Source organism: Rhinoderma darwinii, chromosome 12 (assembly GCF_050947455.1).
Source record: "Rhinoderma darwinii isolate aRhiDar2 chromosome 12, aRhiDar2.hap1, whole genome shotgun sequence".
NCBI lineage: Eukaryota > Metazoa > Chordata > Amphibia > Anura > Rhinodermatidae > Rhinoderma > Rhinoderma darwinii.
The window spans coordinates 61,049,178-61,077,160 of record NC_134698.1 but is presented as its reverse complement, the minus strand read 5'-3'; the positions used below and the strand labels follow the sequence as shown (position 1 = coordinate 61,077,160).

At 40.4% G+C, this 27,983-nt stretch overlaps 2 protein-coding genes across 7 annotated transcripts in view; one reads left to right on the top strand and one right to left on the bottom strand.

Annotated features, from left to right (window-relative positions):
* The window catches only part of DNAL1 (dynein axonemal light chain 1), a 41,973-nt gene that overhangs the window by 8,092 nt on the left and 5,898 nt on the right, over window positions 1-27,983 (top strand). For 2 of the 3 annotated variants that reach the window (XM_075844784.1, XM_075844783.1), the window contains exons 4-8: window positions 2,024-2,079; window positions 4,127-4,182; window positions 5,927-6,053; window positions 14,630-14,770; window positions 16,131-16,189. In XM_075844784.1, coding sequence (XP_075700899.1) covers window positions 2,024-2,079; window positions 4,127-4,182; window positions 5,927-6,053; window positions 14,630-14,770; window positions 16,131-16,180 — 430 coding nt within the window. In that variant the 3' untranslated portion in view covers window positions 16,181-16,189. Of the gene's footprint in view, window positions 1-2,023; window positions 2,080-4,126; window positions 4,183-5,926; window positions 6,054-14,629; window positions 14,771-16,130; window positions 16,322-27,983 lie in introns of those variants that run through there. The other variant, XM_075844781.1, reaches the window with a different exon arrangement.
* The window catches only part of MIDEAS (mitotic deacetylase associated SANT domain protein), an 83,175-nt gene continuing 79,799 nt past the window's right edge, over window positions 24,608-27,983 (bottom strand). For all 4 annotated transcript variants that reach the window (XM_075844767.1, XM_075844766.1, XM_075844769.1 and 1 more), the window contains exon 13: window positions 24,608-27,365. In XM_075844767.1, the coding sequence (XP_075700882.1) occupies window positions 27,137-27,365 (229 nt within the window). In that variant the 3' untranslated portion in view covers window positions 24,608-27,136. The remainder of the gene's footprint in view (window positions 27,366-27,983) is intronic.

The following is a 27,983-nucleotide window of genomic DNA, read 5'->3' as shown; positions in this document are numbered from 1 at the left end:
AAGAGAAAGGCAGCAAAGGGCCCATAAGGGGATCGGACAAACTGAATGACCTACTTTGCCCAGATTCTTTCTATTGAATAGGGTTTTCCAGGCGCTTTTTCTTTTTAATCTATCTAGCCCTCGTATTCATAAAAAAATAGCGCTGTGTTCACATCGGATTTTGAGACTAATGATCCTCATACACGGCCCGATATGGGCTGTGTAAACAAGCGCCGATCAACGAGTTAGCTCGTTGATCTGCACTCGTTTGCTCCTTTCACAAAGAGGAGGTGTGCTTCCGACAACGATGATATTTCAGCATAAACTATACAATCAGCCGGTGAACGAGCAATTGCTCGTTCATTGGCTGATCGTTACCCTATATACACAGGGCAATGATCGGGAACGAGCGTTTTGTGAACACTCGTTTGCCCGATAATTGGCCCGTGTAAAAGGGCCCTTAGTTGCAGATTCCGTTATATTTGTGTTTCAATCATTTTTATTGAAAGTTTTAAAAAAACAAACATATCAGCCGGGGGTAGTCCCCAGAAATCGAATTGTAACAGGCAAGTATATACCATATATTGCTACAGGTCAAGAAATAAAATAGGGGGAGGGAATATAAAAGGGAAGGGAAAGAAAGAAAGGGAAGAAAAGGGAAAGGTAAAAGAATGAGGGTCGAGTATCCTAGAGGCCAAATATATCTAAGAGACCGTCCCTAGATATCTGAGCCAAGGTTGCCATACTTGAAGGAAGAGTTCTTCCTTATCTGAGACCATGCAGTGTAATCGATCATTCACCATAATCCAATTCAGCTTATATAAAGAATATAAATAAAGAGCAATCACAGGACTTTTCCAGGATGTAGCTATGGCAATTTTAGCTGCCAGAAAAAGAAAGGATACAAATTTATGGGAGGCCTTAGACAAGCCAGGGACGGTCTCATTAAGTAACGCCTGTGTCGGGGACAGAGGTAAATTAATCTGAGTTATAGAACATAACATATTAAAGATTCTCCGCCAAAATCGGCGAACCTTCAGGCAACCCCACCATATATGTAAAGGATCTCCCACACATCCGCAGTGTCTGAAGCACAATGATGAGGAAGCAGGGAACATCTTGTCCAGCCTAGAGGGAACTACGTACCATCGTAAAAGTACTTTATAATTGGCTTCAACCAACGAAGCGTTAATAGATATTTTTGCACTACGTTCTGCCATATCCTGCCATTCCCTTACAGTAAAGGATGTGTGCAAGTCCCTCTCCCACATAGAAATATATGATAGTTTAACCAACGGAGAGACCAAGATTCCGTTATATTTGACCGAAAAAATAGCCCTCCATGCAGCACTATTTTTTTTTCTGTCAAAATGACGGACACCACAACGGAACCCGCTGGACCCCATTATAAGTCAATAGGTTCTGCCGAGCGCCAATGGTATCCATCGCAGATGTGTATAGTGCCTAAGGGGGCTTTCCAATTACATCTTTTTTTTATTTTTTAAATGCCTTTCCTCCCTTTGGCACCCACTAACCTGAGTGTCTCTACTTGTTAACATTGCAGCGGCTCTCGGTCTACATAATGCCCCCGCCTCTTACTCCTGCACAGAAAGGGTGTCCTTGACCGTTTGTGACATGGTCACAGCGAGGGCACAGACAGTGAGAGAGGGGAACGTGTATGGACCTGAGCCCTGCTGCAATGTTTACCTATAGATGCACTGAGGTTAGTGGGCACCATAGGGAGGGCATTTTTTGTAATTTTTTTTTTTAAAAACCATCTCTTTGGAAAGCCTTTTTATTCTTCATGAAAAAGAGGGCTAGATTAAAATATAACAATGCTGCCTGGATATACATTTCTCTGGATATGACATTTCCCATGTGTTTGCTGGGGGATATGATGTCCTGAGAACTACAAGTGAATAGGGCTGTGATGTAGTTCTCTGCCCAGCACGTGGCGGGGAGCATCCCTGCAGGGAAAATCTGTATAAGCAGCCACAGCGCTGAGGAAGTGATGACATCTCCTAATTATTGCTTCTTTTCCTAGGAAATTATCACTTTCCACCAACTGCATTGAAAAAATAGCCAACCTGAATGGACTGAGTAAGTGCAAATTAGTTCTTTGTCCTCCCAACTGTCTGTTCTGAACTATTTGTAGCCTCTATCAGCGCAAGTGAAATATCTGATAATGGAAATAATTCATAGCACAACCTTATTATCTGATCTATTCAACACAAAGGCATCTTCTGCAACATGAACTTGCTGTGCTTTTATATATGTTTATAGTGAAATAATTCATAGTAAGTGCGGAGAAGAGGAATAACACTCATAAGGCTCATACAGAGAATGGTTTACTTGTGTTTTACAAGAAATATGATCAAGGAATAGCGATAAACCAGTCTAAAATTGAGGTTTTTTTCTAGCTGTTCAGATCCATATTCTAGATATGATGATAGTTGTCAGTCCAACAGCTAAATGGGTTTTTAAAGAGAAAGCCGCCACACATGCCCCGCGCAGTTGTCACTTTCCTTTCCTCACTCCCCCAGGCAGGTTAGTGACATGAACCATATTTATGATGGACTTGCCCTGTTTGTCTGCGACATGTAGGATACATTTGATAAGATATTCGTCAGGGGTGCGACTGAACAACTCACTGCTGGTACACTAAGGCCGTATTCAGATGACAGGGAAAATCTGCCGTGTGACGGACGTTTTTTTTATGGGGTTATTCACACGGCCGTTGTTTTTTATTTTTTGAACGGCCCGGGAAAAAATAGGACATGTCCTATTTTTGCCCGTTTTCCCCGATCCCTCAATAGACTCAAGTCTATGAGTGATCCATGAAAACGGATCCCACAAAGGTGCAAAACAGCCATTTTTCACGGCCGATTTTACACCTCGTCGTCTGAATAAAGCCTAAGTATATTATTGACTTGCGCTATTTTTTTGTGCAGAATACTGGCATACATGGACCGGATTAGAACAACACGGCTACTTTGTTCCAAAAACAGCGCCACATTAGAGCTGAGCTGCAATACCAGACAAAACCCAATGGACAACTGTGGCGTTCTTTTTGGAAGTAAGCAGACGTGTTTTTCTAATTCCCTTTAAATGTGTCGTGAGTTGTGGCAAATATATTATGTGTGCTAGTATGATCAATTTGGCAGAATTTGCACAAATTAAACCTCTGGTTTTTCCTTTAAAGAGAACCTATCACTAAAGACACTTTTACACCGGCCAATAATCGGCCGGTGCAGCGAGCGCCGATCAACGAGACATCATTGATCGGCGCTCATTTGCTCCTGTCACACAGAGCTATGGATGGGGACGAGCGGTCGTTACTCCGATCGCTCATCCCCATACATTATTATCATGTTGGCAGCACATCTCCCTGTTTACACATAGTTAAAACTATATGAGCAGCAGATGATCGAGTGTTTGCTCGTTCATCTGCTGATCGCTGCCGTTTACACAGGGCAATTATCGGCAACGAGCGTTATATGAACGCTCCTCTGCCCGATAATCGCCAGGTGTAAAACCCCCTTAAGGCGTATAAGTTGAACTGGTTTACTGACCTGAATAGCACTGCAATGCAATCGCGGACTCCAGCGCTGTGTTTTTTCCATGTTCCAGAGATATGGCCCACTGTTGTGTTGGCTCCCTCTATGCTAATTTGCTGTAGTTAGTCAATGGGGTGGATTCGCTATAAAACAGCTGTGCGTATCCCCAGGCTAAGGCTACATTCAGATGAGTGTCAGCAACCTCGGACGTGAAAAACGTCAGTTTTTCACGTCCGAGATGCACCCGTGCAGGACGCGTTGTCACGGATCCCCATAGACTAGAGTCTATGGAGGGATGCATGACACTCAGTAAAATAGGACATGTCCTATTTTTTCATGGATCCTTCACATACTTGAAACAACGGTCGTGTAAACGGCCCCATTGAAATACATGAGTCCGTGTGACGGCCGTTATTTTAACGGCCGTCACACGGACGTGATGCCTGCTTGTCTGAATGAGCCCTTAATCACTAGTAATTTTGCTATTGTTCTTCTTTAAATAGCTGCACCATGTAGTATTGTCTGTAAGTAGCTGGAAAAGAATAACTACGAACATAAGTTTAATTTCTATGTCCTGCATTATCTTTCAGAAAACCTCAGGATATTGTCTTTAGGAAGAAATAATATAAAGAATTTAAATGGATTGGTGAGTCGTCAAATGAGCTGATGAAGTAAAGAGCCTGGTGTCTGACTTTTGGAGGTAGCAATGCGATTTCCTCAGGCTTTTAACCCAGGGATAAAGATTATCACGGTTAGGCATCATACACAACAGCATTTTTGCAGCCGCAATTTATCCGCATTTTAGCAGATAAATTGCAGACCCATTTTTTCTGTGGCCCCATGCACACGAGCATAATTTACACGGATCGGTGTGGGGGCCGCAAAATCCGGACCGCAAAAACTCAGGACATGTAATTTTACTCTCCGGAATGGCGGATTCAGCAATACTGGTGAATTGTTGGGGATCCGTAAGTCCAGATGACACACGGATTCGCAACGAAAGCTTTTGCGGTCCGATGGACCACTACGGATCAGTGGTTTTGTGGACCACAAAACCAATTTGGTCTTGTGCATGAGGCCTTAACACATCAAATTTTCAAGGTCTGCTTATTTTTCGAGAAATATCTCCACTCTTGTCAGTAGACGGTGTCTGGTATGGCAGCCAAGCCCCATTCATCTGAACCAGACACAACCCATGAACAACAGTGTCACTGTTTCTGGGAAAAAAGGCAGACCTTTCTTTTTGCTTCTCTCATACAAACCCTTTAAAGAGGAATTGCCACCCTGTCCTGACATGTCTGTTTTAGTAAATAATTGTCTTCCCCGTTAAATAACAATTTTGGAGTATCTTTTCTTCTAATACAACGTTGTGCCGTTCCTCTGTTGTTCCTCCAAGAAATTTATGAATAAATTGTCAACTGGGTGTTACCAATTGGAGGTGTGTCCCCACACAGTCTGACATTGTCCAATCAGTGCTCACAGTCTCAGACTGTCTGTAGGGACATGCCCTTTGGACAAGAGAAATGGTGACTCCCAGTTGTCAATTTATTCATACATTTTTAGGAGGAATACCAGAGGAATGGCACAACGTAGAATTATAAGAAAGAAAGGTGCTTCAGAATTGTTATTTCACAGGGAATACAAGTATTTATTAAAATAGACATGTCAGGAGAGGAGACAGGTTCTCTTTCAGGCCCCATGCACACGACCGTAAAATTGCCCGTAATTACAGTCTGTAATTACGGGCCCATTAGTTTCTATGGCCGACGGACACCTTCCCGTATACTTCCGGGAAGGTGTCTGTGCCATAGAAAGTTTCCGGGAAAAAAATAGGACATGTCCTATTTTTTTATTTTATGGACCGTGCTCCCATACTTTATAATGGGAGCAGGGCCCGTAAATACAGACGGCTGTCCGAGGCCGACCGTGCCCGTAATTACAGACACGGTCGTGTGCAAGGTGTCTAAGCTGGAGTCCAGATTTATACTGATACTGCCTAGAATCCTCCTAGCTTTAGCTGCTGACCACTTAATCGCCGAGAATCTGTCGCGGGTGTTCCCAGGCCTCATGATAAATATAGCCACTCCAATCTCCTGTCTCAGGGTTTTGTGTGTATATTGTACTGCAGCGCTGTATCTGTTCTGAGTAGAATAATTGAAGACTCAGTGTAAACTGTTAAAACTTTATTCAGCCATTCTTTGTTCTGTTTCTGGGGAAGTTGTCCATCATCCCTGCCCCCACAGGCCTTGTCACCTAACATCTGGACAGAAGCGTTGACAACATTGGTTTTTTGGGGGTTCTCTAGTAATGGCTTTTATGTATTTTTATAAAAAATGTTAATATTTTTTTTATGTTTAGACGATCTCTCGAATATTGTTCTTTTATTTTAGGAAGCTGTTGGAGAAACTCTAGAAGAGTTGTGGATATCTTACAATTTAATTGAGAAGTTGAAAGGGATTCATGTAATGAAGAAGTTAAAAGTTCTCTATATGTCCAATAATGCTGTGAAAGACTGGGGTAAGTACAACGTCCTATGATTCTCACAACATGGGCATCTGCTGTAGATATTGTAGTTATTACCAATCGTCATATTGTAAGTATATCGGCAAGTTATATTTATCCTGATTCGTAACGTATGTAGTCCTCTTCTATGATAATGATTGATCAGTTCAATGGTCTTCGCATTCTTCTGATAGCACAGGCAAGACATGCGGTACGGTTTTGGCAACGAAAACTTATAATTTCTATAATGAAAAGTTGTACAATTTTCCAATATACTTTCTGTATTAAAGGGGTTGTCCCAAGTTGATAAATGGAGCTATAAAGCTCCCCCATGTAAAAATAAGAAGAATTCTAATTACCTGTCCGTCGTCCAGCGATGTCGTTTTCTTGATATCGTTGATTGAAGTTGCGGTCGGTCCCTCTTTGTATCCTGCTCGTTGCCTAGGTTCCCGGCCACCGCTATTTACCTTTAGCGGTGGCCGCGCATGCGTAATGACATCCTCTGCGTCCGGAGCAGAGGATGTCATTTACTCATGAACGCGCATCTCGGCGCATCTCGGCGCATGCGCAGGAGATGCAAGGAGATGAAGTGGAAGGCACCCGTCGCGAGAAGTCTGCGCTCCGCTAAAGGTAAGTGTGTGTGTGTGTGTCTGTGTATATATGGGTGTGTTTGTGTATATGTGTGTGTGTTTATGTGTGAGTGTATATATGGGTGTATTTGTGTGTATATGTTTGTGTATATTTTTGTGTTTGTGTATATTTGTGTGTGTGTATATATGGGTGTGTTTGTGTATATGTTTGTGTGTGTGTGTTTTTGTATATGTGTGGGTTTGTGTATGTGTTTGTGTATATATGGGTGTGTTTGTGTACATATGTTTGTGTGTATATGTGTATATGTTTGTGTGTATATGTGTGTGTGCTTTTTTGGTGTGTTTATGTGTTTGTGTATATATGGGTGTGTTTGTGTATATGTGTGTGTGTGTATATATGGGTGTGTTTGTGTATATGTTTGTGTATATGTGGGTTTGTTTGTGTACATGTGTTTGTGTATATGTTTGTGTGTATATGTGTGTTTGTGTATATGTTTGTGTGTGTGTTTGTGTGTTTATGTGTGTGTGTGTTTGTGTATTTGGGTGTGTTTGTGCATATGTTTGTGTGTATATGTTTGTGTGTTTTTGTATATGTATATGTGTGTGTGTATATGTGTGTGTTTGTGTATATATGGGTGTTTGTGCATATGTGTATATGTATGCATATGTGTGTGTATATGTGTGTGTGTGTTTGTGTGTATATGTTTGTGTTTTTGTATACGTGTGTTTGTGTATATGTGTGTGTGTTTGTGTATATATGTGTGTGTGTGTATATATGTTTGTGTATATGTTTGTGTATATATGGGTGTGTTTGTGTATATGTGTGTGTGTATATGTGTGTGTGTGTGTATATGTGTGTGTGTGTATATGTGTTTATGTGTGTGTTTGTGTAATATATGGGTGTGTGTTTATATGTGTTTGTGTATATGTTTGTGTGTGGTTGTTTGTGTGTGTGTAGGTGAGTATAAGTATCGGTATTGTTCACATTGCTAACTTTTTTTTAATGTTGTTGCAGATTTTGATGTACCGATTGGACTACGTCTTTCGATTCGTTGGACTACTGCGTAGATCTACGTTTTTTGAAAATTTTAATAAAATGGTTAACGAGGGTTTTGTTGGGGATTTCTTATTTCAATAAAAAAAAATTGTCTTTGTGTTTTTTTTCCAAACTTTATTAGTGCCTAGATAATGGTAGTTGGCTGATTGACAGCGTCCATTATTAAGGCGGTACTTAGTGTTAGCTGGTGCAGAGGCTAGCACTAACCACCCATTATTACCCCGGTACCCACCACCACCAGGGGTGCGGGGAAGAGCTTGGTACGATCCAGTACCCGACCATCTGTTGTGATGGTCGGGCTCTGGGGCGGCCGCAGGCTGGTATTATGAGGCTGGGAAGGGCCAAAATCAGTGGACCTTCCCACCCTTGTAATGCTAGGCTGCTGCTGCTGTGTTGTATCGGGCTGGTTATAAAAATGGGGGGGACCCCCACGTCGTTTTTTTGTAAAATTTAACAATAGACGTTGGGTCCCCCACATTTTTAATAACCAGCCATATACAAGGCCGCAGCAGCCTGGCATTACACGGGTGGGAGGGGCCACTGGTTTAGTACATTCCCAGGCTAATAACACTGTGTTGTATGTGGCTGGTTATAATAAATTGGGTGGAACCCCATGTCTTTTTAATAAAAATAATAAATAAATAATTTAAAAAAATGACGTGGGGTCCCCCCCATTTTTATAACCAGCCAGATACAACACAGCAGCAGCAGCCTAGCATTACAAGGGTGGGAAGGTCCACTGTTTTTGGCCCTTTCCAGCCTCATAATACCAGCCTGCGGCCGCCCCAGAGCCCTACCATCACAACAGATGGTCGGGTACTGGATCGTACCTGGCTCTTCCCGGCACCCCTGGTGGTGGTGGGTACCGGGGTAATAATGGTGGTTAGTGTTAGCCTCTGTACCGGCTAACACTAAGCCTCGCCTTAGTAATGGATGTTGTCACTCAGACAGCGGCCATTACTAAAGTGATAGTAATAAAACTTGAAAAGAAAAGACAAAGATATAGATAAAATATTTTATTGAAATAAAGCACCCCAACACAACCCTCATTAACCATTTTATTGATGAAAAAAAAGCGTCATCTAAGTAGTCCTCGAAACCGACGTAGTCCAAACACCAAACCTGTAAAAAATCAAAAATATAAAAAAAAATGAAATAAAACATGTCGTAGGCTTACTTTCACTTTCATGTGTGATACTGACTGTTATACCATGTATAGAAGCCTGCGGCAAAGTTGGCTTAGATACAGGGCGACAGCAGACAGTATCATACATGGCCATACAGACATATATACAAACAAACATACATACATACATACATACATGCAAACATACATGCACGTATACACATACAAACATGACAACATACATACAAGAAAACATACATGCAAACATACATACATGCAAACATAACTACATGAAAACACATACATGAAAACATACACACATACAAACATGACAACATACATACAAGAAAACATACATGCAAACATACCTACATGAAAACACATACATGAAAACATACACACATACAAACATGACAACATACATACATACATGCAAACATACATACATGCAAACATACATACTTGCAAACATACATACTTGCAAACATACATGCACATATACACATACATGCACATATACACATACAAACATGACAACATACATACAAGAAAACATATACATACATACATACATACATACCAACATACATAACAACATACATAACAACATACATACAAAAATAAACTCACCTAAGACGTTCCCACGAAGAGCTGAACGGTCCCGTCACTTTTCTTCTCCCATTCACAATAACAGAGCGGTGGGCGCAGATGAAGTAATCACGTGGGCCTGATATGATTACGTCATCTGCGCCACAACGCATTGTTACTATGAATGCGAGCGGCGCCAAGAAGAAGGAAGATGGCAAGTGACGGGACCGTTCAGAGCGCCGTTAGAACGTCTTAGGTGATTATTATTTTATTTTATATATTTTTAGTTGTTCGCCGGGTGCTGATGCAGCACCGATGCGGCGGGTACAAAAATGTAGTGACAGGGTGGGGGAGGGAAAAGTGGCTTGCCGAAACGGGGTGAATGTAGTGTAGTGTAGTGTAGTGTACAGTACATTCACGGTAAGTTCGTCTCAATCGGGCTTACCATGCCCGCTTGAGACGAACATTCTCCCGATGTTGCTAGAACTACAGTATCTAGCAACATCGGGAGCGCGCACACTGCAGAGCGGAGCGGCTTGATTGACATCGAGCCGCTCACGCCCCTTTTTAGAAAAGATAACCAGCACTTGCTGAGTTATCAAGTGTAAAAAAAAGGCACTTAGGAAATGAATTTTAAATTTTTTTTAACACCAAATGTTTTAAAATTCATTTCTTGCTTAGAATGTATAAAAAAAAAAATTTGAGTCAACTTGGGACAACCCCTTTAATTCCTCCCGGTTTTCAAGCTCTACTTGCAGTCATTGATTAGGAACCTTCATTGTTTACCTTCAATGAATAACAAACTGTCCTGCTCATCTAATGGACAGACCTATCTCTGTCTTGTTAGGCCTTGTTCACACGGCGCTCAAAAAAACTGACGTGTAAACGCGTCAAAAACGCTAGTTTTTTTGCAAAGCGCTTTTTAAAGTACAGCCGTTTTTGACACATTTTTTGTTGCGTTTTCGTCACGTTTTTGGGCACGTAATTAGGACTCCCATTGATTATGGGAATTAGGCGCATTTTCTGCTTTTTTGCCAGGAATTGACCTGATGCTTTTTTTTTTTACACGACGCGCTTTTTAAACACGTGCATGTAAAAAAAAAAACACTGTATGCGCTGCAATGCGTTTTTCCATTGGTATCAATGGGAAGATTAAAGCAGGCGTTGCTGACGCGTTTTTAGGTGTGTAAAACGTGGCAAAAAACGCACCGAATACACGCCGTGTGAACAAGGCCTTACAAGCAGTGCCCTTGTGCGTTCATCATATGACCAGGACAGATAGTTAACTTAAAGGGGTTGTCCACTTTTTATTTGTTTTTATCAATTTATTTATAGAATAGGAAATCATACAAGTTTCTAATATACATGTATTAGACATTCTGCTTCATACCTTTCTTATATCAGTGTAGTTGCCATTGTCTAAAACAATAAATAAAAATGGTACAGCCCACAGATTTTTCCATAGGAATGCATCCATAGGATAACTGAATGGACTAAAGATGGCGTCAGTCATGTGACCCACATCATGTGACCCCTGGCATTCAGGTAACACTGTCCAGGTATAGAACAGGTGAATAATAGATTATGGAGGAGCAGAAATGATAAAGTATTTCTACCCACAGCAACATCTGAACGTGTCTGTGTGGCGCAGCTCTTACATTCTTCTCCACGTCTCCTCTGTGCGTCTTGTTTTTTTTATATTTGACTTTATTAACAACATGACGACTTCCCCTAGAGACGGATGAGCTCAGGGAGGACAGGAACCCCTCCGTGGAGCAGAAGGGCAAAAGCTCTAAATAAAATTTCAACGAAATGTAGCAGGTTATTAACTATTTTGTGTCAGTTTGGCTGGTTTTACAATTACATTATTGTTTCCTTGACTCCCTTGGCAGCCATTTTATACAAGTAAATACACGGACAGTGAAGTAGTTCATCATTATTCCACCATTCACTAACCCCACGGATGTGTCCTCTATGTGGCCCCAACACATGTATGTCATGTTATACTGTTGCTAACTGAATGTTGGGGCCACATGATATGGATGGTGATCACATGACTGACGCCATGTTTAGTCATATTCTGTTAGCCTGTGAATACATTACACAGGACTAATCTGCAGGTTATACCATTCTAGTGTGACAGGGGCCTCACGCACTATAAGAAAGGTTTGTGAGCAGAATTTCTAATACGTGTATATTATCAAACCATATGATTTCCTATTCTACAAATAAGTAAAAAAAACACTGATGTTCCCTTTTAAGGTAAACAATGGCGGTTCCTATTGAATGGCAGCAAGACCGTTCCTAATTACATCGTAATAACCCTCTAAAACAAATGGTTTTAAGTATAAAAACATATTTTACCCCTGATATTAACCCCTTAGTGACCACTAATACGCCTTTTTACGTCGGTCACTAATGGGCTTTAGGCTAGGCTGACGCCTTTTCACGTCAGCCTAGTCTAAGTCCTGCACGGGTCTCCCGTGCAGGCAGTAGCCGGGGCTCTGCTGTCTGATGACAGCTGAGCTCCTGCTCCAACGCCCGCGATCGAAGTTTACTTCGATCGCGGCCGTTTAACCCGTTAAATGCCGCCGTCAATAGCGACCGCGGCATTTAACTTTGTTTACAGAGGGAGTGCGCTCCCTCTGTCACCCATCGGCGGCCCGCGAATGCAATCGCGGGTCTCCGATGGGGTGTCATGGCAGCCGGGGGCTTGATAAAAGCCCCCAGGTCTGCCCTGGACATATTCCTGTTAGGACGCGCCGGAGGCACGTCCTAACAGATTGCCTGTCAGATTTACACTGACAGGCAATAATGCTCTGGTATACGAAGTATACCAAAGCATTATAGCAGCGATCGGAATATCGCACAGTAAAGTCCCCTAGTGGGACTAATAAAATAAGTCATCAAAGTGAAATAAAGATTATTAATAAAAAGTACAGTAAAAAAATAAATAAAACCATTTTTTTTCATAAAAAGTGGTTTTATTTAGTAAAAGTGTAAAAAAAAAAAAAAAGTACACATATGTGGTATCGCCGCGACCGTAATGACTCCATTAATAAAGTTAATATGTAATTTAAACCGCAAAGTGAACACCGTAAAAAAAAAACGCAAAAAACCATGGCGAAATTGCAATTTTTTTCCATTGCCCCCCAAAAAAGTCATAATAAAAATGAATCAATAAGTCCCATGTACCCCAAAACAGTACCATTCAAAACTACGTCTTGTCCCGCAGAAAACAAGCCCAAAAAATCACTACATTGATGGAAAAATAAAAAAATTACGGCTCTTGGAAAGCGACGATGCAAAAGCAAATAATTTTAGTTCAAAAGTGTTTTTATCGTGCAAAAGTCGTAAAACATAAAAAAAACTCTACATATGTGGTATCGCCGTAATCGTACCGACCCATAGAATAAAGGTAACATGTTATTTACGCCGCACAGTGAACGGCGTCAATTTAAAAACGCATTGAACAATGGCGGAATTTCAGTTTTTTTTTTTATAATCCCCCCCAAAAAGGTTAATAAAAGTTAATATAAAAATTATATGTACCCAAAAATGGTGCTATTAAAAAGTACAACTAATCCTGCAAAAAACAAGTCCTCATACAGCTATGTAGACGAAAAAATAAAAACTTTATAGCTCTTTGAATGCGACTATAGAAAAACGAATAAAATAGCTTGGTCATTAGGGCCTAAAATGGGCTGGTCACTAAGGGGTTAAGTTTTACTCTGAAATATTTTTTTTTAAACTGTTTTTGTTTTTTTCATCATCACATTTCAAGAGTCATAACTTTTTTTTGTTTTTTTTCCATCAACATATGGGGGCTTCTTTTTTGTGGGCCGAGTTGTTTGTTTGTGGTTTTTTTTAACCCCTTCCCGCTGCAGCCGTTTTTCAGAATTTCAATTTCATTTTTTCCTTCCCACCTTCCAAAAGCCATAACTTTTTTATTTTTTCGTCGATATAGTTCTATGAGGGCTTGTTTTTTGCGGGACGAGTTGTAGTTTTTCATGGCACAACTTATTGTACCATATAATGTACTAGGAAATGGGGAGAAAAATATTTGTGGGGTAGAAAATTAAAAAACAGCAACTCCTCCATTGTTTTTTGCGGTTTGTTTCTACAGAATTTACCGTGCAATTAAAACAACATGTTAACTTTATTCTGTGGGTCTATGCGACTACAGCGATACCAAATTTATATAGTATTTTCTATATTTTACTACTTTTACAAGGAAAAAAAACTGAAAAATTCTGAGAGCCATAACTTTTTTATTTTTTCGCCGATTAAGCGGCATATTGTTTGCGGGATAAGCGGTTGTAGTTTTTAATGGTACCATTTTGGGGTACATGCGAGGTTTTAATCACTTTTTCTTCCATCTTTTTGTGAGAGATGAGGTAACCAAAAAGCGATTATGGCGTTTTTAAATTATTATTATTTTTATTGCGTACACCTTGCGTATTAAATAATGATATATTGTAAAAGTTCAGACTTTTACGGATACGGCAATACCAATTACGTTTTAGGGGGAAATGGGAAAAGGTTGTTTTTTTTTTACTTTCAATATAAAAAAAATTTGTGCATAAAAAAAACCCCATTTAACTGATTTTGACTTTTTTTTTTTTTTTTTTTTAATCAGTCCGCCTAGGGGACTTGAACCACCAATCGTTGGATCGCTTGCACTATATACTGCAATATACAGGGCTTAATAGGATCACAAAGATGGCAGACCTAGGTGCCTTCATTAGGCCCCCAGGCTGCCATAGCAACCATCAGCACCCCGCGATTGCTTCGTGGGGGGCGGGCGATGAGCTGTTAGATGGTGTCACCCCCATCTTTCTAATTATTTAAATGCCGCGGTCGCTGTTGACCGCAGCATTTAATGTGTTAAACGAGCAGGATCGCGACGTTCACCCTATAATATAATAGGTCAGACTTTTGTTATGTTATGAATTATTTTTGCTTGGGGCTGATCGGGAACAGAGAGCGCCCCTTCCCTCGGTCTTACTGCTTAGAGGCCGCGGTCACCTGAATTTTGTAGGCAGGTGTCAGCTGTATGAAATAGCTGGCACCCCATATTGGGATTGCACACATCTGCTACACACGTACGGCGGATATCGCTAAGGGGATAAGAACTTTGATTACTGACGATTATAAGGGCCAAGCACTTGTAACAAATCGTGTCATATGAAGTCTCTTATATCTTCTCCCCTTATTCTGTTACTTTCAGCTGAGTTTGGGAAGCTGGCTGATCTGCCGTGTTTGGAGGATCTAGTGTTTGTTGGGAATCCTCTCGAGGAAAAGCACACACTAGAGAGTAACTGGGTTGAGGAGTCCACGAAACGTCTTCCTAAGCTGAAGAAACTGGATGGTGAGTGATAGATGACACAACTTCTTGTTTCCACTAACCACCATTAGGCCAGGATCACTCACGCAGTTTTGATGCAGTTTTTGAGCCAAAGCCAGAAGTGGATCCAAAAGGAAGAAAAAGTGTAAAGAAAAGAGTCACACACCTCCTTACTGTTGTGTTCTCCTGTGCTTGGCTCAAAAACTGCATGTGTGATCCCGGCCTTAATCAAATATCTCTGTCCCTTATGAATTTAAAGGGAACCAGTCACGTTGAAAATGTAATCCGATCTGCAGGCAGCATGTTATAGAGCAGGAGGAGCTGGACAGATTGTATAAAGTTTTGTGGACAAAGATTCAGTATAATTTGTAATTTATTGATCTAAATCTCTGCTCATTCTTGGCTTAGGAGTCCAGTGGGCGGTTCTAATCAGTGATCGACCGTAATCTCTACATGCACATTCATGCAGGGGTGGCTGTCAATCGCTCACATAATGCATCATTTTATTATACAATGCATTAAATCTGAAAACCTTATTTATTACCAAATCAGCATTGTTTAAATGCCACAGTTTATCACAAGCTTGTTCCCCTGGAACCCCAACATTTGCGTATGTCCTAGAGATTCGGACCCCTACAATTCAGTGATTGCATATCCAACCAATATAAAAAAAACCTGTGGAAAAACCCCATTAATCTTGGCCATTGTACATACAAATAACGTTGCATTAACCAGTCCGCCATATATAACGTCACTATAATCCAGCATGTTAGTTGGTCATGACCTGTTTTTCATGAATCAGATAATAGATTATTCACCGCTATATACTTTGCGGTTCATCTCTTAGAATACCTTTAAATATTACATACCACAGATGTCAACCTTACTGGGCGGTAGTTACTAGTTGGTTCCACCTTCTTAAATAATGGAGCTGATCTAGTTTATTACTGTAATTTATCACTGTTATTCCAATGAACAAAGACTAGAAGCGGTCTCATCAGTATTCACTGCAGGACCTGTTTTTTTTTCGTTACACCTTTATGTAGTTACTAGAAAGGCGGGTGCTGGGTGAATACATAACCATTAATAAGGGTGGCAATTATCCTATTGGGTGCTTAGGCACATTTATAGACAAGCATTGCGGCAAGGCAGCAATAAATATGGTGGAAAATCCAGTTGTCGCATTTGATAAACATGGCAGATGCCACACGGAGCATTTCTTGTTCTCTGCTTTGTGACTTTACACTTGGTCTTATAATCATGTCAGCTTGTGGCTGAGTTGCTTAGACTACTTGTCTCTGAAGTTTTGACATTTACCACTAGGTGGCGTGACGGGGCTATTCCCAGCAATCTAACGGTCTCCATACCTGTTCTTACTTTTCAGGAAATCCAGTCATTAAGCAGGACGACGAGGAGGGGGAGGAGGCCTCCTAAACTTTTTGGGTAGCCTGTTAAATTATTTGAATATATCTAGAAAAAATGTTTTTTTTTTAATGTTATTTGTATATAGAAAATATGATAAGGAAAAACATTTCAGAACATATCTATATGTATAAAAGGATTATTTGAACCATCCGTACTGTATTCGGGTCAATAAGACTCTCCAAAAATGTAAATCTGTTTTATGGGCACAAAAAGGAGAAGGACTGAAGAATTGTTCGTCACCCTCTGAAATTAAGCACATATAAAATATGAATTTAGTAATACCGGGTGTTGGGACATTCTCAACCTATCTACTCCATTAAGTATCTCCGTCATACGCATATATACAGTTACAAGGTTTGTCTGGTTCTTACTGCGTTTGGCTTTTGTTTTGCAATTTCTTTAAAAAAAATAAAATCCACAACTTCCCGCTTTAATCCCCTGCATATCGTGATCAAGCAGTGTTGCCATTAGTACAGCACAATGTCCCATGCAGCAAAGGCGCATGATCAGCGGCAGCTTGTAAACCAAGACCGGTGGGGAACGCCAGAGCATCTGCGGGTAATTGAATAGGTGGGCACGGTTTCTCTTTTTTTGTTATATTTAAAAATTTGCAGCTTCCTTTTTTTTCCTCCAAGAACCAGACATCCCCCTATAAAGGAGTTGTACACGAATATTAAACCGTGTGAGCGTAGTAATACACCTAAACTTCTGACCCTTTAAGCTAGATGCACACGTTGCGTATTTTTCTGCAGGAAGCTGCAAGACATTTGCAGCAAAAGTCACACCCGAAGGTCCGTTTTTTACGTTTCGCTGCGTAAATTGCTGTGGGTTTTGCTGCGTATTTCTGTAGAACTACAGGGATAGAATTTGCATGCGGAATCACGGGATATATGGACATGCTGCAGTTTTTAACATACGCACCGCGGGTCAATTTACGTCCCGGAAAAATACCAGTAAATCTCTGGAATCTCATGGTCTACTGGACTCCTTCATAAAGTCTATGTTCACCTTTACATCTCGATCTGATCTACATAGATTGAGTCAGGCTACGTTCACATCATGTCTTTTTGCATATGTTTAACGTATACGCTGGGGAAAAGTTCACCCATTGGCTCCGATGTTTTAAAAAATATTTTTTTTTTGCAGGACTGTATAGCGTCTAATGAACTATTCCATACTTTCTTTTTATGGCATTCTCATGTACTGTATTCTGGTCAGAGAGGCCAAAAGGACACCCTTTTGGCCTTCATCGCACAATGGAGCCCTATGGACGCGTTTAACATGTACGTCGGGAGCTTTCCCAACATACACGCTAAACGCAGGGCAAAAACGTGATGTGAAGAGGGCCTGACTGTTGTAAATGCTTTATCTGGTCCTAATGTACAGCTTGAATTACATTATGTACAAAGCTGCATTCAGGATTATGCTGGTTGCGATTAATAATAAAAATCTTTATATAGCGCCAACATGTTCTGCAGCGCTCAACGTGATCTCCAATAACAGTCGTATTGTCAAGACATTGCCCTAACAACTTCGTTAAATTCCTGCAGTGCATTCTGGGAGGGTTAGGTTTTTTTTTTCTGCACCAAATTATTGTACAGCACCTGGTGGAAAGAGTACACCTCCCAGAATGCACATCACCAGCGAGAGCGCTGAAGCCTGCAGTATTTTGAATGCATCTGTGGACAAAAATGTATCATAACTCCGGATCAGCATAATAAAAGTAATACAATGTATTTACAAAATGATTAATTATTACCCAAAGTGAAGAGCCACTTCAAAGACTTTCCGTCACTCTCAGGGTATGTTCACACAGGCTATTTTCAGCCGTTTTTCGGGCCGTAAGGCTGGGTTCACACGACCACATTAACGTCCGTAATAGACGGACGTATTTCGGCCGGAAGTCCCGGACCGAACACACTGCAGGGAGCCGGGCTCCTAGCATCATAGTTATGCACGACGCTAGGAGTCCCTGCCTCTCCGTGGAACTACTGTCCCGTACTGAAAACATGATTACAGTACGGGACAGTTGTCCTGCAGAGAGGCAGGGACTCAGCATCGTACATAACTATGATGCTAGGAGCCCGGCTCCCTGCAGTGAGTTCGGTCCGGGACTTCCGGCCGAAATACGTCCGTCTATTACGGACGTTAATGTGGTCGTGTGAACCCAGCCTAAACGTTCAGAAAAACAGCTGAAAAATCAGAAGCACAACACCTACAAACATCTGCCCATTGATTTCAATGGGAAATACGAAATTCTGTTTCGACGGGGCGCTATTTTACGCCTCATTTTCAAATAACGGGGCGTAGAAAAACGCCCCGTAAAAAGACGTGCATGTCACTTGAGCCGTTTTTGGAGCAGTTTTCATTGACAATAGAAAAACAGCTCCAAAAAATAGCTGAAAATCAGGTGCTGCTTTCCCTTGTAAATAGCTCCGTATATTCAGCCGTATATTGTTAAGCGTGTGAACATAGCCTCAGAGTTTGAATAGAGTGGCAACGTGCGTGCTCTGTTGAAACTCCTCCTTCCTGCCGGTTGCGCGATTGGCGGGGGTATCAGCAGTGTTGGACACCAGTGGATAGGTGATAAATGTGGGTGAAATATTCCTTTAAGTCCAGGATCATACACACAATTTTGATGCAGGTTTTTTTGTGTTTTTTTAAGCCAAACTCAGAAGTAGACACAAAAGAAAGATGCAAGTGTGTTTCCTTTATATCTTTCCTTCCTTTTGGATCCACTTATGGCTGGCTAAAAAAAAAAACTGCATCAAAGCTGTGCGTGTGATCCTTGTCCAAGACACATTGCAGAATAAATCAATGTTCAGCTCAGCCACATGAAATAATTTAACATCCCCAAGACATAATAGGTCAGTGATTCCGAATAAACATTAAGGCTGTGTTCACACAGTGCACATCCTATTTATATGTCATTAATGTTTAAGAGGGGACTACCCCTTTAAATACATGTTTCTTTTTTTTTTACTACTTATGTGGAAGGACCACAATCACAATTTTTATATGGGGTTATTTTCCCCCATTTAACTCAACGGAAGAAAATTAGGGCATACTGATTTAATTTTTTATTCCAAAGCATTGCCCTAAAAATGGTTTTACACCACACGATGTGAACAGGATTTTCTCTACAAAAAGTAATATATGGCCTCTGCAGCCGACAAGCTGTATGTGTGTGTTCCTTTAAGACCACTCTCATTAACTCTGGTGTTTGCCAAGATCCGCGTGGTATTTATAAATCGTACTATTTCTGAGCTGATATTTTTGTGGTGTTACTGGGGTGGAAAAAGTGTCTCAAAGAAATTTGAGCATTTAATGCATCATCCTTAAACCAATGTACCTTCTGAGTTTTTTATTTTTTACACGGTTGTATAATGTTCAATGCTTAAATGATCAATCTTTTCTTAAAATTGTTGTACAAAAAATGAGAACGTGTGTGAAAAATAAAGTGTTAAATAGTTCCCAAGTTTCCTCTGATATTCTTATAATGTTAATGTTCTAAAATGTCAGCTTTTTTTTTTTTTTTCCTTTTAGAAGTGTAAAAAAAAATCCCACTAATTATTCATTAAAATAATACAATTTTGTAAGGTACTCGTACAGGTGTCGAGTCTATTCCTCCTCTTATAACTGCATTGAGGAGCTTCTTGTAGAGTGGTAGTTGAGCACGCCCACTGTAGCTCCATTGACTTCTGTAGGAGTCACGGAAACAGCCAAGCCCTCTCACTCGGCTGTTTTTGTAAATCCCATAATTTGTATGGAGCAGCAGCATATGTTCTCAAACACCACTCTATACAAACTCCTCCTCACCATGGATATGCTCAGAAGGGGGCACTTATCAGGATATGTTCACACTGGCTATTTTCAGCCGTTTACGTCCAGAAAAACGGCTGAAAAATTGGAAGCAGAATGCCTACAAACATCTGCCCATTGATTAAAAAAAATAATGGCGCGTAAAAAGACGCCCGTAAAAAAAGTACTTGTCACTTCTTGAGCCGTTTTTCACCGACAATAGAAAAACAGCTCCAAAAACAGCCGTAAAAAAAGCAAGTTTCTTAAAAAAACGGCTGAAAATCAGGAGCTGTTTTCCCTTGAAAACAGCTCCGTATTTTCAGCCGTATTTTGTTAAGCGTCTAAACATGGCCTTACAGGGCTCCGTAGTCCTCAGTGGGTGCCCCAGCAATCGAATATTTATTAAGACTGTAAATGTTGGAGTGGTCGTCTGCACCGCCCATAGATGAATTAAAAACTCATCATCTGCGAACATCGTGTTTATTGTATAATGTGGGACATGGAGTTTATCTATGAGGAACACGGTGTCCATAGAAATAGGGTTGCCTTATATGAAAAGATCTTTAATTATAGTAAATCTGTACAGAATATGTAACCGTAGTTACACGACTGCAGAATACATCCGATTTGGTTACTCTACAAAAAAGACAAAATGCTCCATTTGAGGTGATAATTACAGATATTTTTTTTTTATATAGTAGCCATAAAAAAATAATTAATATAACAAATATATTGTATTCAAGTAGCACAGAGTATACAGGGTTGTAATCTCCAATACACACACAAAATACAGATCAGGTTTTGATTTACACAACGTGTTTTTGGGGACATATGGGATATCAAAGACATCAACATATTTTCTCATGCTCTTTATGTTCATAGATCAACAGAAAAACAATCTGTTACATGGATACAGCTTATTTATAATGGAATATTTCCCTCTGGACCATTTTGTAGGCTGTACACAAATAACGGATAGTTTACATTAGTCGATTAACCTGTTGCCGACAGACGCACTGGAGCCAAGTGATTACCACCTCACATGACTGACATCAGCTGCCAAAAAGACCCAACCAAGGTTAGCATTGGCAGCAGGGGTCCTGAAATCATCGCAGGGACCCCCCTTTTTATGTATAAACGTTCTGCCTTCACAATTAATCTTCTCTTACAATTGTAAGGCTATGTTGACGCGCTAAAGTAAAAAACAGCTGTAAAATACAGAGCTGTTTTCAAGGGAAAGCAGCCTCTGATTTTCACCCATTTTTAAAGCAAACGTTTTTTGATGCGCTTTTTGGAGCGGTTTTTCTATTGACCCAATGAAAAACTGCTCCAAAAACGGCTCAAGAAGTGACACGCACTTTTTTACGGGGAGTTTTTTCACGCGCCGTTTTTGCCCAAAACGCCCTGTCTGAACAAAATGCAGATTTTCCCATTGAGTTTAAGTTCAGTTTTTTCAGGCGTTTTTCAAGGAGTTTACGCCACGAAAAACATGTGAAAACACAGCGTGTGAACACACCCTAATGGTATGTTCACACGGCTTATTTTCGTCCGTTTTTCGGGCCGTAAACGGCTAAAAGTCTGAAGCAGTATGCCTCCAAACATCTGCCCATTGATTTGAATGAGAATAATGGCGTTCTGTTCCGACGGGGCGTTATTTTCTTTTATGCCTCATTTTCAAGTAACGGCGCGTAAAAAGACGCCCCGTAAAAAGTGCATATCACTTCTTGGGACGTTTATGGAGCAATTTTTCATTGACACTATAGAAAAACAGCTCCAAAAACGGAGAATACGCCGCAAAATTCACTTTTTTTTTTATGCAGACTTTGTTGCGAATTTGCCGTGGACTGCTGCGGATGTCACCCTTTGCATTGCAAAGTGTAAAATCTGAAGCAGTCCTTGGCAACTCCGCAATGAAATCCGCATGCAAAACATACAGATTTTGTGACAGATTCACTGAAAAAAATTTGTGCCAGAAGACGACGCAACTTGTGAATCCACCCAAATAAACACATCTTTCTTCCAGCAGAGAAGTATGTGACAATGGAAATCTGCAGCAATTTAAATGTGTTTAGTTCCCTTTTAGCCTTTACTTTTCTTATGATCCTTAGATGTGCGATCACGAGGTTCGGTGCAGATTTGTGTTTTGCAAAACCTGGCAAATTTGTTTGAGTCCCAAAATGCAATTTACATATTAATTGATTCAGGTTAATCCCACCCCATTAGAGACATTTCCTATTACCATCTATAGGGTGCAACCCATATAGGACATTAGGTATAAGAACTGTTGGGATGTCCTGTCACTATGTTATGACATTATCATGCTGCCATGTTATTACGGCCTGGGAAAGCGGAATTGATTATTGATCACATGGGATGAAGCACAAGTTTCAAAAGTGTTTAGTTTTAGGGTATGTTCACACGCAGAGTCAAAAACTTCTCAAACTACAGAGCTGTTTTCAAGAGAAAACTGCTCCTGATTTTCAGACGTTTTTTGTGCCACTCGCGATTTTCGCAGCATTATTAGAGTCGTTTTTATGGCCGTTTTTGGAGCTTTTTTCAATAGTCTATGGAAACCGGCTCCAAAAACGTCCCAAGATGTGTCCTGCACTTTTTCGCGGCTGTTTTTTTACGCGTAAAAAAACGCCACAAAAAACACTCCGTCAGAACAGAACGCCTCCAATTTTTTGGCAGTTTTTCGGGCGTTTACGGCCCGAAAATAGGCCGTGTGAACATACCCTAAGTCTCTTGCTCTTGGGGACCAAACGCGTCAGTGCATTTTATAGAAAGTCCATTGATTTCACTGGAGACAGTGTAATGTTTCAATTTCCTTGCATCGCCACAGGGGACATTAACGCTTACTGGCGAGTTCCCCCACAGAATACAATCGGCTTATTTTTCAGGAGACCCCTGTAACAAAAAGGATTGTCCAAAGCGGAGAACCTCTAAACGTGTAGCATGTTATATCACAAATTCATTAATCCAAATTAACTTTGTGATGGCATGCTCTTCTATTGGTTGCAGTACCATGCGGCACAAGTCACTGATTAGCCCTTGCTTTATATCCAGTAAAAGAGAGACCAGACAAAATCTTTATGGTGAACCATATGGGATCAGCTATATAGCACAGTCATAGTGGGGTTCATGAATCAGTAGGGTCATTTGTAAGTTTTATTTTCTAGAATATTGATTTCAGCTTTATACTGGAGTTATATTTTATGTAAACGCCATTGTATATTATATATATATATATATATATATTTTTTTTTTAATAGAAACCTTGGAGCCATTGTATTTCTGGTGAAAATAGAGCAATACATGATAAAATAACGCATGTGGAAAGAGCCATACTTTCTGAGGCAGTTGCACCATTTTTGGTTATAGAATCATACAAGAACCCCAATGTGTTTTTTTTTCTATGGCAAATCCTAAAGACTTGGCCTGTTGGGCTTCCTTGGGGACATTTCCAGAAACCATATTTACTGCATTAACTGGTAAACAACACAAAGGCTGGGTTCACACCTGCATTCGGCTTTCCGTTCATCGGAAGCACCGGTGCAGTTGTACCAGACATCACCAGTGGACGACGAAACCCTCTGCCGGGAGGTCTGTGCTTTTACTGGAAAAAAGTGCAGCATTCTCTGCTATTGTATCCGGTATTTCAGAGTCATGAGGTTATAATTTTTGGAGATTTCAGCTTCCCTTTACTGGAAGGCAAATACTTCTATGTAAAGAATAACAAGAAATTATTCATGTTTTAGTTATAATAAGTTTTGTAAGGAAAATTAGTGTAATTAACATTTCCCTCCAAATACAACAAAATATTTCTGGGAAAGCTGGGTGGTGACCAATAAAACTTCCATTAAGAGGCTCTGTCGCCAGTTTATTAATTCCCTATCTCCTAACTAATCAATAGGCGCTATGATGCTGAAAACTAGTAATTTTTTTCAAAAATGTTTATTATTTGCAAAGCTATGAGCATTTTTCTAAATATGCGAATTTTTCTCTAATAGCCAAATAGGAGGTGACTCTTTTCACACTGGGCAGTGTAATGTTTTCTGTATAACGCTGTCCAATCAGCATCATCCAGTTCTCCTCCAATTGGTGATACCTCTAGCTGTTTCACAGCTAGAACTGCGATCCTGTTCTAGGTGATCCACAGCCGGAGATATGACTATTTTAAGTGATCCCCCTTCCCGCCTGCCTCAGTCTCTCACACTGTGTGAAGCAGCTTCATGCTGATAGGACAGTGTCAGTGGCTGTGAGGTAGCTCTACCTCAGGAGAATCGCTGCAGTTACCGCCCACTTGGCTAGCATAGCCTCATTTGCATATTTAGAAACAAGCTCATAACTTCTAAAAAACATTTTGGGACACACTTTTCACTAGTATTATCAGTGTGACAGCGCCTATCAGATTATCTAGGAGAAAGGGCATTACTAAACTAGGGACAGAGTCTCTAAGTTTTCACTCCGATTTCCTGGAGTCCTAACTGGCAGATCTGCCTATTACGTAACAGTACAGGAACACTGGGTATGATCATTGCAATTCACTAATATGACATAGCTGGGTGACAACCCCTATTGAGAGTTGTCACCCAGCTTTTCTTGAAAAATTATGAATACAGTGTAAGAACGGACTTCTCATTTAACAGCATTTTATTTTATGGAGAAATTGCTTTCATGATTGCGATTCTAAAATTTAGAAACAGAATTGTAAAGGGATTTTACATTACTGTACTTAGCACTCAATATCTTGCCTGTTATACACTAAGCATATTGGGCAGCATTTGTTAAAACTAACAAAAACTGGCTTTGTTGCTCATAGCAACCAATCAGAACTCTGCTTTCATTTTGTAAACTTTTTTGGAAAAGTGAAAGTGTGATTGGTTGCCATGGAAACAAGGCAAGTGTGTGTGTTATACTGGGCCTCATCAAAACGGTCTATGTTGGCTGGACCTGGAAGCCACAAAGATGTTGCCAAATGATTAAAAAAAATAAAAAAAAAATTCCAAAAACCATTTCCAATACATTACCAGTTTTCCCTGGAAAAAAAAATTGCATATGGCAACCAGTATATATATATATATAGTCTTCCAAAAGCAGACAGTGGAAACTGGTAACATGAAACTTCCCTGATATATACATATACCATGTCGAATTATTACAATACTGCATTTCATAGGCCAACATTAATACCAAATTTTAAGTTCATGCATTTATAAATCGAAAACCACAAATTAAAAAAATAGGCAGTCAATATTATAAATCGGGGGTCAATCACTCTGTTCAACAGTATGAACACATACAGATTGTCTCTGAAGCGTATAAAGATTATTTTACATACAAAGTAGATATAGGTGTTTTTACATATAGTGTATATACATTCTTATTTATTCCCATTGTAGAGCTATAGACTTCTTTTCATAAATTGCTATAAAATATAGGACTCTTATGTGAGGTTGTGCTGGAAAGTAAATTGTTTCACACATTCTGAGACAAAAGTGCATCTCTTAATATTACAACATTTTCTTCCTGTATTGAAGAGCACGCATCATGTAAACTTTGTAAAGACAAACCATAGAAGGGACCATGGCCCAGAAATATGAATGGTGGTTATGGAAGAGAAACCCTTCCCATAACGGTTATATAAAGGGGACACGTCAGCTCTCCTAACATTTCTGCATCTTTTCTTCAAGGGAAAGAACACCACAATTCTGTTATCCCTCCTCGAAATATAGAGATAAATGGACAACATTGTGTTACCATTCTCCTTGTCAGAAGGGTGGCTTCCTATACAGTCTGATGTGCGGGGGCACCAATACTGCACAGGTCACAAAGGTGGCACTATTACTATGTGGGGCACTATTTGCTTTTACACTACTATAAAAGTTAGAAAAAAAAAACCCCTGTATGCCTTCACTCCTAAGAATATAGGGGCTGCAGCGCTGTTTTGGTGCTGAATCCTCTTCACAGCGATACTAGACTGGGCAGAATTACGCATGCATGGACAGGGAATTGGCGAGGTTCGAGGTGTGGGAGGGATGCAGTTACTTGCAGAAGCCAAGTCTTTTTGTTTTTAGTTTTCATTCATTCCCATTTTTAGTGTCCACAAGTTGGTGCAGATCGTGCAGTGTCGAAATGAACCATAATGCAATTTCTTAAGAAAATGGCTCCATACCCACATAGTACGCGACAGCTGCCCTGGAAGCCATTCTGTTTATGTTGGGATGTCCTTAGCTTCTCAAACATAGACATATAAAAGGAAAATCGAGCGCTCCTCAGTTTAATGGGCCGTCGAAGCTAGGAGCGGTTTCAATTGGCGACTGTTTGGTAGCCTCCCCCCATGTGGTAGTTTAATGAACGGGCTCTATTATCATAGATTTAGCCCATAAATTGGCTGCCTCTATTGCATGCAGATAATTTGTGCTCCTTAGGCAGAGGGCTACAAGGCACACTTGATTACATAGAGCTAGCCCTAATGGCACTGTCACTCCAGCAACACTGGCAGACCCAGATGCAACTGATGAAGGACAATTCATGAGGTTGTATCCCCCATAAGACATTTGGGGGTGGTACACTGCAGCAAGAGTCTGATAGCTACTTGTATGGCAAACAACAATGCTGTCGTCCGAGTAGCCCTTTTGCTTTATGGCAGGGATAAACAAATTTCTGTACGGATGATCAGTCAACAAAAACGCCAAACCTTTGTAATAGCGCATATATGGGTTTGTGCAAAATCCCACAATGCAATACAGTGAATGCTACTAAATAAAAAAAACTGAATAAAATGCACTTTCCGCAGTGACATAACACCAAGCAAGGTCCACAACAGATCTGTTTCTTCAGGAAGCCTCCTTTTTGCAGCTTTCAAAGGAAAGACGACAAGTGTTGGCTTGCAGATTTTTTTTCTCTTTATGTAACTTGTCTTTACAGGCACAAGGGTAGGATAGAAAATGTGTTTACTTTCCAAAACATATGATACACTGTAGATTGTTTACCAAATAAATACTTAATTTACGAAGATAAAAAGTCCCGAGTCCACTTTACACTGTTCAATTTGATCCTTGCAAAAATTGCAAACATTTAATTACAAAAAAAAAAGTGAAGGAAGGAGGTGAAGGTAATGAAGTGAGGTTCCAGCCTCACTGCGCCAGCGGAGTGCTCCAGTTATATCTCACCATCATCTGAACTGTCACAGCTCTCACTGCTGCTACTAGTGATGCTGTCACTGCTGCTCCCACTGTCACTGGTCTCCAGCTGTCGGGACTGCGCATTTAAAGCCGCTCTGGCAGCGGCTGCAGCTGCTGCCTCACTCTGCCTCTGGGCTGCTGCTTTCTTTTCCTGTTCCGCATGGCTCTTCATGTGGGCACTGCGGCTTTTTACTTTATAGAAGACCCTGAAGGAAAAAAAAGTATTGAGATATCAAACACGGTTGGAGCCTTGGAAAGAGATAAGATTCCAAACTGATGACACGGGAACCCCTGATAATCTGGAGCTGGTAGTGCTTTGGACCTACTGGGAGCTCAATTTATTACACAGTTTAGCATGTCTTCCGAACTAAACTCAGTACATCTCAGAAGCTTGGGGTTTTCCAATTCTATTTTTTTGTTGTTTTTTTAGGCATGTGAGAAGGTGACATAATTGGGGACCGAAGAGCCTGGTCCCTGACAGTCATAATCGGAGCTGTTCTGACTCATAGAAAGAAGTCCTGTGCAGGGGAGCCCCCTATATGGCATCCTTATGACACAGGATATTTTCAGGCACATCTCAGAATGTAAAATAATAGTTTTACCCGACAATACACTTGAAATACTCCTGCAAACACCTTCACATTGATTTCAATGGGAAATACGCTGTGTAGTTTTTACGAGGCATATTTTTACGCTGCGGAATCTAAAACTCGTAAAAATACACTATTTTAAAAATGTAGAGACCTGTCATTTCTTGACGTGTTTTACAAGCTGATATTTCAGATTGACACTTCAAAAACCGCTCCCAAAATAAAACTAGAAAT